General features: G+C 44.2%; 1 protein-coding gene across 1 annotated transcript in view; it reads left to right on the top strand.

The window, feature by feature from the left end:
- LOC126242682 (thyrotropin receptor-like) overlaps positions 1-12992 on the top strand; it is a 706981-nt gene that overhangs the window by 128142 nt on the left and 565847 nt on the right. Inside the window, exon 2 of the mRNA XM_049948112.1 lies at positions 1843-1917. Coding sequence (XP_049804069.1) covers positions 1843-1917 — 75 coding nt within the window. The remainder of the gene's footprint in view (positions 1-1842; positions 1918-12992) is intronic.

Genomic DNA, 12992 nt, shown 5'->3' with positions numbered 1-12992 from the left:
GTTGGAGGATATGATTCCCCATTAGTGAATAACCCGATACCATGTGTATTTTCTTGTACTTACATTATTTCACTAACAACAGTAGTGGGAGTTCATTGAGAGTACTGGATGAATAGTATTTGATGGACAGTATTTGACTGAATAGTGCTGGGTTGGCAGACTTTGTTGAGCACAGTATTAACTAAACATAGCGCTGGATGTTGCACAGGTTGATATGTCAGTAGAAGAAGCTAACTGTAGGAACATTTGTACCAATGATTTTCCGCCTGGAAAAAGTAAGGGACGCAATCAGAAAAGTGTGTCTTGTTACTAACTTATGAAGACAATTCTAGACAGGTTTATGTTGCATCGAAGTTGAGTAATTTATGTTTTATTATTGTTCTAACACTATCAGTTTCATTCCTGTCATGTCGTGATGTATTTGGGATACCTTGCCAAGAAAAATCACCTGCAAGTTATTCTATGTAAAGATAAACATGGATTACGTTAGCATCGGTGCCATCTCCGTCTTCAGCGGCCGTCGTCCTTCTAGATACAACAGTGGAAAGCCAAAGAAACTGGTACACCTGCCTTATGTAGTGTAGGGCCCCTCGAGCACGCATAAGTGCCACGACACGACGTTGCATGGACTCGACTAATGTCTGGAGGGAACTGACACCATGAATCCTGCAGGACTCTCCATAAATCCGCAAGAGTACACGGTGGTGGAGGTATCTTCTGCACAGCGCGTTGCAAGGCATCCCAGATATGCTCAATGATGTTCCTGTCTGGGGAATTTGGTGGCCAGTGGCAGTGTTTAAACACATAAGAGTGTTCCTGGAGCAACTCTGTAGCAATTCTGGACGTGTAGGGCGTCGCATTGTCCTGCTGGACTTGCCCAAATCCGTCGGAACCCACAATGGACAAGAATGGATGCAGGTGATCAGACATGATGCTTACGTACGTGTCACCTGTCAGAGTCGTATCTAGACGTATCAGGGGTCCCACATCACTCCAACTGCACACGCCCCACACCATTACAGAGCCACCACCAGCTTGAACAGTTCCCTGCTGACACTCAGGGTCCATGGATTCACGAGGTTGCCTCCATACCCGTACACTTCTATAAGCTCGATACAATTTGAAACGAGACTCGCTCGACTAGGCAATATGTTTCCAGTCACCAACATTCCAATGTCGGTGTGACGGGCCCAGGCCAGGCATAAAGCTTTGTGTCGTGTAGTCATCAAGAGTACACGAGTGGGCCTTCGGCTCCAAAAGCTCATATCGATGATATTTCATTGAATGGTTCGCAAGCTGACACTTGTTGATGGCCCAGCTTTGAACTATGCATCAGGGTTGCACTTCTGTCACGTTGAACGCTTCTCTTCAGTCGTCATTGGTCCCGCTCTTGCAGGATCTTTTTTCGGCCGCGGCGATGCCGGAGATGTGATGTTTTACCGTGTTCCTGATATTCACGGTACACTCGTGAAATGGTCTCAAGAGAAAATCCCCACTTCATCGCTACCTCGCAGATGCAGTGACCCATCGCTCGTGCGCCGACTATAACATCACGTTCACACTCACTTAAATCTTGATAGCCTGCCATTGTAGCAGAAGTAACCGATCTATCAACTGATCCAGACACGAGTTGTCTTATACAGGCGTTGCCGACCGCAGCGCCGTATTCTGCCTGTTTACATATCCTTGTATTTGAATACGCTTTGTTATACCAGTTTCTTTGGCGCTTTAGTGTAGTTGCACTCAGACTTTATCTTCGAAAATATTATGAGAATGTTTCTTTAACACCTAAGTCATGATGAATATTCGTGTTTAACGGCAGTGGTTTTTGTGCTTTTGCAGCGTCCTGACGGAGATGCGCCAGCTGACCACGGTGGAGGTTGGCGCGTTCAACGACATGCCCCTGCTGCGTACCATGTGAGTATCACGCATTACCCCCAGTACTGAATGTCCTGTTTGGTTTAAGCTATACTTGAAAATTTTCTATTGTTTATATACTCCAAAAGCATGCCGCGTACGTGACTTTTTAGCTGCAAGCATTCTAAATAAGTGCTTCAGGTTTACATAAACAGTACGTATATAATCTGACAATTATTTTACTGACTCGCGTCTGGGTTCGCAAAGAAGCAGCGGGACATTCGTCGTAAGCAGTGTAGAAGATGTGACTACAGGTACGATAGGGTTATAAATCGCCAGGGGGCGGCTGCGCATGCACTAAGCTAGGATACATCCTAGAGCTCAACACTTTCTAGCCAGATTCAGTAGCGATCCTTGAGCCAGGGCAGTTGCCACTTTGGAAAACATCCTATAGTCGTAACAGGGGAATTGTAGCTGTTTTTAATTTGTTTGTTGGATAATATGTCTGAGACAAAACTATGGAGACGTAGTGATTGCTGGTACTTCTGTTATTGTGTATAATAAAGTACAGTCGATGAGTTGCCCGACATGTACAGCAGTCAGCTAACATGAGATTTATTAATAGGCGTGTGTCTACATCTGAAAGGTGATGTCTCTTCAGATTTTGCGCCAGTTGCAGAAGATTGGAGCTAGTAGCGCCACTATGAGGATGCAAATCACGTTTGCTTCAAATACACGCTGTTACGGTCGTGAGCGTTAGTTAACTTTGATATTGGACGTGGTGAGTTGATGTTAGTCAAAGCAACCCCTTTAAGGCGACAAAAGCGCCATTATCAACACATCACTGAGTTTGAACGACGTCGTGTAATAGGGCTACGAGGGAAGATGGCATGTCCGAAAGAACAGATACCACCTTCTTATAGTTAAGGCTAACCGGCCATTGACCTTCTTCTTCTGTGCTGGATGCACACGCATTGCCCGAGCGAGTAATGAGTGTAATGGGCAGGGGCACTACGAATATGGTGTGTGGACATTAAGTTGGGAATGTGGGTCTCCCTGGGAGCGTGCAAGGGATAAATCCCTGCAGTCACACTATCCTCTTGCGCTCGGTGGCTCAGATGGATAGAACGCCTGCCATGTAAGCAGGAGATCCCGGGTTCGAGTCCCGGTCGGGGCACACATTTTCGACTGTCCCCGTTGATGTATATCGAGGCCTGTCGACAGTTTAGGGTCTTGATTGAATTATTTCATTGTCAGCATATTAGACACACTGGACCTACACCAGGAGTTACGATCTGCAGTGCGATTTCGTATGACAACAGAAGCATTCCTGCGGTTATCGCACGCACCCTGACTGAAACTTTGTAGGTCTATTAGGTGATTCGACCTGTTGTGCTACCATCCATGAACAGCATTCCAGGGGGTGTTTTCCAGCAGCCTTGGCCTGCTCGAACAGCAGATCTGTCTCCAGTGGAGCACATATGGGGCATCATCGGAGGATAACTCCAGCCTCATACGCAAACAACATGAACCTCCCCTGTATTGACCGACCAGGTGTAACGGGCATGGAACTCCATCCCACAAACCTGTACAACACAACGCACGCACGTTTGCATTCATCATTGTGGTGGTTACAATGTCATTAATGCACCAGCACGTCACTACTGGAGTGGCTTCTCTCACACATTAACCCGTGATCTTATTTTTAATCACTAAAATATTTTACCTAAACAAATTTATTCCCGTAATTTCATTACTCCACATTAATTATCTTTTGGTGTTGCGATTTCCGTCACTGTATATAACATCTTTGCATGACGTGATAGTGTAAACATAATGTGCAGTGACGAGCGAGCCTCTGTTGTTTGGTGTTGCGATTGTTTTTCCGTCAATGTATGTAACACCTTTGTGTGACGTGAAAGGCTAAACACAATGTGCTGTTAGAACACAAGCAATAAGTGGCAATATGCAGCATATTTCCAATTCTGTTTCCCTTGCTGTTGTAAACAGACAAAGTCCACCCGTGTGGAGGCGACTTAGTGGCCTATACCTTTCCAGATTGCTATGTGCTGTACACTCCGACAGGGATGCAATTATCGAGCCACAGTAACGGCATTACCGGGGTTTAATGCCTGTCGATACATATTTGCTGATGTAATGTTATTAACTTATCTAATATTCACATACACTGACAGTTAAAACCGCAACATCAAGAAGGAATTGTGCGATGTAAACGAATATTGGTAGGCGTATTTATACATCTGAAAGATGATCTCTATTTAGCCACTGTACACGATTTTTGGCATTGGCCGTCACGAGAATGTGCGGTCACAAGAAGATCGGGTTCATACGGCCAGGTGGCACCACCGAGAGGAAAGACCACCGTGTTCGGCGTATGGCTCTCTCACACACTACTGTATTTTCTGCGTCAGTTTGAGCAGCCATATAACCGACTGTTATAAATCGGTTACTTCAAGGACAGTTCCTAGCCAGACACCATGTAGCTTGCATTCCACTGAGCGCAAACTACCGCCATTTGTGGCTGCAGTGGTTTCAAGCGGGAACGTCGTGGGAGGGAAGGGTTGCTGTCTTTTGTATATTCTGATGAAAGCTGGTTCCGGTTCTGGGCCGGTGATCGACGATTGTTGGTTACAGGGAGCCCAGCTGAGGACCTGCACCCAACCTGTGTCCGTACTAGACACACTGGGGCTATGCTCTGGGGTGCGATTTCGTATGACAGTGGTTATCCCACAAACACTGTCTACAAAATTGTACGTTAACCTGGTGATTCGACCTGTTGTGCTCCATTTATGGTCAGCTTTCAATGGCTCTGAGCACTATGGGACTTAACTTCTGAGGTCATCAGTCCCCTAGAACTTAGAACTACTTAAACCTAACTAACCTAAGGACATCACACACATCCATGCCCGAGGCAGGATTCGAACCTGCGACCGTAGCGGTCACGCGGTTCGAGACTGAAGCGCCTAGAACCGCACGGCCACAAAGGCCGGCTATGATCAGCTTTCCAGGGAATGTTTTCCAACAGGATAACGCTCCCCAAATACTGCTGTTGTAACCGAATGTGCTCTACAGGCTGTCGACATTTTTTCCTTGGCCTGATAGATCATCATATCTGTCTCCAGTCGAGTACACATGGGTCATCATTGAATGACAACTTCAACGTCATCCACAAACAGCATTAACTGCCCCTGTATTGAGCTACAAAGTGCAACAGGCACGAACTCCATCCCACAAACTGATGACATCCGGCTGCTCTACAACACAATGCATGCTCGTTTGCATCCTTGCTGTCAACATTCTGGCGATTAAACCAGTTACTAATGTACCAGCACTGCACATTTTCAACAGCTTATCTCGCGCTTACACGACCTTGGATCTTGCAGTGTTAATCAGTTAATATGTTACTTAGACAAAAAGTATCCCGAAATTTCATTACTCTATATTAATTATGATTCAGTGTTCAAACTTTTTTTACTATAAGCGTATATTCCCGTTTGCTAAACATGTCCACCACGGTGTACTGGCTATAGTCGATGGCTGCTAACATCATGGTCTTCCGTTCAATTTACGTTATCTGCAATTAGTTATTTAATATTCATGATTTCTTGAAGGTTTTGGGATTTACCTTTTTCTGGAATGCTGTAATTCACTTGAAAATTCTTAATTGTCTCTCTCTTGAATCATCACAGATATTCCCCAACGTACGTATATCCAAAGTGTAGTTGAAACTCATGTGCTTATAGCACCCGATAATATTTCGTATGCCAGTTCAATGAGAAGTAATGAAACCCATAACTCAAGATCGTGGTTTCGTCTTGAATACCAATATAAGATAACAAGCCTAAACTTTTGCAGATGAAATCTTATACTAGAACTAGAATCCTGTGACCAGGCCTTTCTGCCTGGGATATTATCTCGCAACATTGAAAAAATCTGAAAATTATTCACAGCGGCTGCATAGCTCGTGGAATCTGAAAGAAATTTCAGTGTCCTGACCGGCGGCACGTTTCAAAGATGAGCTGAAAGAAAATTAATAATTATTTTCTAGTATTCCGTTAAGGCCACGTCTGCTCAGGACAAGCAAGGTTGAAGAATACACATTATTGAATGCTGTACACAAATCTTAAGTTATGAAGAACTATTTTTTTCTTCTTTTCCAACTTACATAGACAATTACAGCAATATGAACTTCAGACAATCGTTCTTTTCTCTTCAAGTCCAATAACAGTAGAAGACGACAAAAGAATAGAGAATTCAGACACAGAATCTCTAATGTCCATGGAGTATATTGCAACACAATGCATTTGATTACTCTTCGGAGCACTGCGCCAGCAATTCATACAATAACTATCACCACATGGCACTTATAAATTTCAAGTTCATGACCACCCCAGTAAATACAGTACAGTGTTCTTATGGTATCAATCGATACAAAAGCGTGGGTGGTTCCGTATACAATCTTTGACATAAAACCTGGCCGGCGGCCAGCAGCCGCAGAAAAGTCCACGCCGGTAGTAGTATAAGACAAGACCTGGACACACTAATAATTTTCGAAGTCTGACTGCCTTCACAATCTGGCAACATTGTAAGCTGCAACAGTTCCTGGAGGAATTCTTTATTATGCTGTGTCCATGCCTGTGGTCTAGCAATAAACATCACATCATCTTATGTTTCGCAGTCGAAACAGCTTGTTGCCTACATTTTTGTAGCGCCTTTCATCTGACCGCTGAAGTCCTGACTGTAATGTTAGTAAAGGTAAAATGTATTTCACTTTCTGACACAGTAGCAATAACAGTTCCGTCCAGAAACATTTATGCGACTGGTTTTTTCGCAGACTGTCTGACTTTGAACGTCGTATGCCCCTCCACGACCCACCTGCTGGCTTACTTCTTGGCAGATTGCCTGCCTTTGAACGTTGTACGCCTTTCCAGGGCCCACTTGCTAGCATGCGGGAGTGGCTGCCGTGGTGGAGCTGCGCTCGGGCACCCTGTGTCGGAAGCGTCAAGTACTGCTTATCGCTTTTGAGAGAATAAAATGCTTAGCTGTCGCTGATTGATGCCGCTCAAAAAATATCTATGATTTGCATATCACGCGGAGTGCTTGACTGGCATGCGGCAATATTCTACACTGGATGTCCGGTTCTAATCATGCACAATTCCAGCTGTGGAAGCGCATTTTTCTTGTTACTATACAACGTCTCATAACAATGATTTGTGGGTGTGGGACTGGTTGATCATGCTAAATTTGTTTGAGTTTTCTAGTTAGCTTGATGAAATATCCTGAATAATTCCCATATATCACATTGGGTAAGTACAGTAAACTTTTCTGATTCCAAAAATGTCGTTTCTTACATGACAACGAGATCGTAAATTTATTTGTTTTACCCTAGGAACGTCATTCCACACTTAAATTTCAACTATCTTCATATTTCATATAGTGAAATGTCTGCATTAACCACCACCAGAGCAATGGCAGAAGCTAAACGAAGCAGTGTCACGTTTTCTCCGTAACGCCATTCTCATCTCGTGATCTAAAGTATTGATACTTATTGGTTCAAATCTTGTTGGACCAATGATGCATATCGCTTCTGTTTTTTTCCGTAAATAGCCAGAATGGACTCCACTATCCAAATGCTATGAAAACGTTTGCACTGTGCCTTCTGAACGATCAACCTATTTTTATATATTTTTATTTTTAATCGTCAACCTCCTTCTCTAACGAAACAAACCTTACTCGTTATTTGTTAGCTGTTTATACTATCTGTATTGTTATTCGTTTACTTGCAAGGGCTTTCCTATCCCTATGTGATACCGATGCACATGACAAGTGAATTTGGGAGAATGAAATGTTGGATGTTTCGCCACGCAGAATGCGCACCTTTACCTCGACGTCTCGTTTCCAAGGCAATGGGGTAAAGCCCAGCAGCAAAGTAGCCGGTGACAGGCAGAAGTCTGCAACAATTCATGTAAATGTACAACTACACTTATATCTACATCGACACTCCGCAAACCACTGTACGGCGCGTGGAAAAGGGTACCCTGTCTTCTACTAATCATATCTTTCCCTGTTTCACTCGCAAATAGAACGAGGTGAAAACGACTATCTATATGCCTCCGTATGAGCTCTAATTTCTCTTATTTATCTTCGTGGTCCTTACGCGCAATCTATTTTGCAGGCAGCAGAATCATTCTGCAGTCAGCTTCAAATGCCGATCCTCTAAATTTTCTCAGTAGTGTTCTTCGAAGAGAATGTCGCCTTCCCTGCGAGGATTCCCACCTGAGTTCCCGAAGCATCTACGTAAAACTTGCGTGTTGTTCGAACCTACAAGTAACAAAACTAATGTTCATTGCATATTTTTGATATCTTCGGATACGCCATTTTCGACTACGTTATGATAATTTGAAAAATAAGTCTCGTTCCGAAATAAATAAAAATTAAAAATTTCTAAATTGGACTTGGACTGAAGAATCTGAAGGCGGGGTGCAAAAGCCCCTTGCCCTCCGGTTCGTTCATGGACACCGCCATGAATTTCGATGCGCATCATTGATGTCAACTTTTGTCCCTATAGATAACGGATAAAGGCACGTACTTTTATTATTCCAACTGTAAACAGAATCAGTTCCGCACTCTGATTTTCAGCGTTGTGCCAATTTATGTAGGATTCAAGTGCCGATGTAGAGTTTTTGCAAGAAGTATTTTTCGAATATTTTTTTTCTACGTTTTTAGTGTGTTGTCTGAACTTTCTACTGGACATGCGTTGTTTCATAGGTAGGGCTTACCGATAACTAATAGATATTTGAATACAATTTCAGCTTAGAACTTAACGGTTTAGTGAGCTCATTACAAATATTCGAAGTGTGGATCTGCAAATATGCTATGCTTGTCAAGTATAAACATGTTTATCACTGCCTCCAGCAACAGGCTTGACCGTTTTTATTTTTCTGATGCATTATGTGGGCAGCTATTAGTAATAGATGTTATATGCGCCATTTTCACTGATCACTATGGCGTAGCTGTGACCTTCAATCAAGAATCTCGGTGTTCCTCTTGGATGCTAAATACATCACACTTAAAGGATTCTTGTGTCGACAATGTTGTTACCGAACTATGTGATCACAGTCTTCGTTCTAAGGGATAATATTCCTAATTATAGCGTGGTGGCTACAGAATGCAAAATCGACTTCGAACGGCGTTAATGCTATTCAGTGCTGCAAGGGCGAGGGAAATCCGGAAGACTAACGGATTTTATTGTGCTGTTTTACATTATCCTTACGATAGCGGTCGGCGAGCTCCCCTGCGGATTACAGACGTTCGGTGCGTTAAAGCAAAACTGCTTGAGCTAAAACTGCAGCTAATGTAAGGGTTTAGCATGCGGTCAAAACCATGCTCCCTGCTTCAAGATGAGTTAACCTCCTTATATTATCTTATTCGGTTTCCAGCGCGTTACAAAGATGGGTACGTGATGATGTAACGACATGACATACCGCGTGCGATACACCAATCTTTTCCTGATCTTTGTGCACCTCCTGCTTCTGATACTGTGTTGTCTAATGATTTCAACGAATTCTCTTGATTGTCTAGACACTCCCTGAATGTTTAGGTGGCTTTCAGCGAGATGATATCTCTGATTTTTTTTTTTTTTTGTTTGATTATTCACTGTCGTGTTAATCACTGGGATTAGATGGCCCCCCTTAAGTACACTCCTGGAAATTGAAATAAGAACACCGTGAATTCATTGTCCCAGGAAGGGGAAACTTTATTGACACATTCCTGGGGTCAGATACATCACATGATCACACTGACAGAACCACAGGCACATAGACACAGGCAACAGAGCATGCACAATGTCGGCACTAGTACAGTGTATATCCACCTTTCGCAGCAATGCAGGCTGCTATTCTCCCATGGAGACGATCGTAGAGATGCTGAATGTAGTCCTGTGGAACGGCTTGCCATGCCATTTCCACCTGGCGCCTCAGTTGGACCAGCGTTCGTGCCGGACGTGCAGACCGCGTGAGACGACGCTTCATCCAGTCCCAAACATGCTCAATGGGGGACAGATCCGGAGATCTTGCTGGCCAGGGTAGTTGACTTACACCTTCTAGAGCACGTTGGGTGGCACGGGATACATGCGGACGTGCATTGTCCTGTTGGAACAGCAAGTTCCCTTGCCGGTCTAGGAATGGTAGAACGATGGGTTCGATGACGGTTTGGATGTACCGTGCACTATTCAGTGTCCCCTCGACGATCACCAGTGGTGTACGGCCAGTGTAGGAGATCGCTCCCCACACCATGATGCCGGGTGTTGGCCCTGTGTGCCTCGGTCGTATGCATTCCTGATTGTGGCGCTCACCTGCACGGCGCCAAACACGCATACGACCATCATTGGCACCAAGGCAGAAGCGACTCTCATCGCTGAAGACGACATGTCTCCATTCGTCCCTCCATTCACGCATGTCGCGACACCACTGGAGGCGGGCTGCACGATGTTGGGGCGAGTGCGGAAGACGGCCTACCGGTGTGCGGGACTGTAGCCCAGCTTCATGGAGACGGTTGCGAATGGTCCTCGCCGATACCCCAGGAGCAACAGTGTCCCTAATTTGCTGGGAAGTGGCGGTGCGGTCCCCTACGGCACTGCGTAGGATCCTACGGTCTTGGCGTGCATCCGTGCGTCGCTGCGGTCCGGTCCCAGGTCGACGGGCACGTGCACCTTCCGCCGACCACTGGCGACAACATCGATGTACTGTGGAGACCTCACGCCCCACGTGTTGAGCAATTCGGCGGTACGTCCACCCGGCCTCCCGCATGCCCACTATACGCCCTCGCTCAAAGTCCGTCAACTGCACATACGGTTCACGTCCACGCTGTCGCGGCATGCTACCACTGTTAAAGACTGCGATGGAGCTCCGTATGCCACGGCAAACTGGCTGTGTGATCATTGCTTGTACAGCCCTCTCGCAGTGTCCGGAGCAAGTATGGTGGGTCTGACACACCGGTGTCAATGTGTTCTTTTTTCCATTTCCAGGAGTGTATTTTATTTGCATTTTTGGCCACTTATAAGTGACACAGCAACGTCGCTGGTGGGTGGGAGGTGAGGAGGGGGTGTCGATTCTTGCCCTTTTAAAGGTGGGGAAGATCGTCTTAATCGCGAAAATATCTGGACCTTCAGACATTGACAAATTCTTCGTACACCCATATTTAAGTTGGATTATTGTGGGACATCAGCTGGTATAATTTTTATTAAAAATGAAACTCCTCCAGATGTACTTAAGATTTCATATTTATTTAGCCGAAACCCAGGCCATAAATGAGGTACCGACATTGAAATGGTACATTTTGGTGGCATGTTAGCTTACATTTCTCTTGTTGAAATGTGCAGATTCATGAATTGACGCCGGCCGAAGTGGCCGTGCGGTTAAAGGCGCTGCAGTCTGGAACCGCGTGACCGCTACGGTCGCAGGTTCGAATCCTGCCTCGGGCATGGATGTTTGTGATGTCCTTAGGTTAGATAGGTTTAACTAGTTCTAAGTTCTAGGGGACTAATGACCTCAGCAGTTGAGTCCCATAGTGCTCAGAGCCATTTGAACCATGAATTGACTCATGTGTATTTATTTACACCATTGACTACCTTTTAATATATTAACTGGGTTCCATACCATTCTTCCAGTTCCTCCTCGCTTGTGTTCCGTATCGCTATGAATAATGTTGTTTAAGTAACCTATTTTACTTTGTTACTTTATAGTGATGACGATACATTGTTATGCAAACGTAACTCCTTTCTACCCTTTCCACTTTTCACTATATATAAACAATAGAATCACACCTTACATATGTCAGATTGGCAATGTATATTTTCCTTCCTATTAGTTAAATTGTGCACACAAAGAAGGGTTTAGGGTATTATTTTTCACTTTTATCACAATTTTAGTACTGTTTCATGCCTATATTATTATCTCTAAGAGTAACAGCTTTCACCTAGACTTATACATACCCCCCTTTTATTCAAATGTCTGGTATTGATCTGTAATGGAAATAACTGAGTATATATAACCTCAGTTGTACTTGTTTGTACCATGTAAATTGCTAATGTCAAGGTAAATTGCATCTTAATGAAAATGAATGAAATGTAACTAGATTTAATGAAGTCATCCTCTATATAATATGTTTATAATACATTTATTTTGTACAATAGCTGACAGACTACTGTTGTCTCACATTGTTTGTTTTATGTCTGCTGTGTTATATAGGGCCTGAAGTAGGCGTTGACGTAACGTCGGAACTAGTAGTCAAATAAATATGAAGTATTAAGTACAGCAGGAGGAGTTTCATTTTTTTAAAAAATTGACAAATTTCGCACAATAACGCTCCTTAATTTTGATAACAAAATTGTTGCGTGGGCTATAAATAGCCTTCTGTCGGTCTTGCTTACGAGAATCCTTGCAATTTACCAAATTTGTGTTACTGGTCGCACTATACTGATCTCTGATGTAAAATGCCGAGATGTTATGTCGGTGGCTGCCACCACTTCTGCCATAAACGATTTGCCAGGATCAGATGAAATGACTGAAGGAATTGAATTTAGCCACTAAACGGAACAGTTGAGACTACATGAGATATCTAGCCAACCTTTAGTCTTCCTTGGACGGCACAGTCCGGAAGTGGTTCGACAACAACAAGGGAAAGGTTAAGAGGCATAAATGAAGAAAATGCTTCGAGAAAGCCAGCAGCAGGTCCACATAGCAGCAGCAGGTCCACATAGCCGAACAACTACTCAAGAGCAGCTGGGGACGGACAGTGGTATACACTGAGGTGACAAGTCATGGGATACCTCCTAAAAAAGTGTCTGACCTCCTTTGGACCTGCGTAGGGCAGCAGCTCAACGTGCCGTGGACTCATTTCGTTGGAAGTCCCCTGCAGAAATACTGAGCCGTATTGCCTCTATAGGTGTCCGTAATAGAGGGAGTGCTCACGGTGCAGGAGTCTGTGCACAAACTGACTTCTTAATTTCGTATTATAAATGTTCGATGGAATTCATATCGGGGAACACTGGGTGTCCAAATCATTCGCTCGAATTGTCCAAAATGTTCTTAAACAAATCGCGAAAAGCTGGGGCT

This window comes from Schistocerca nitens, chromosome 1, assembly GCF_023898315.1.
Source record: "Schistocerca nitens isolate TAMUIC-IGC-003100 chromosome 1, iqSchNite1.1, whole genome shotgun sequence".
NCBI lineage: Eukaryota > Metazoa > Arthropoda > Insecta > Orthoptera > Acrididae > Schistocerca > Schistocerca nitens.
The sequence above is the reverse complement of the archived record's forward strand: the minus strand, read 5'-3'. Positions and strand labels throughout refer to the sequence as shown.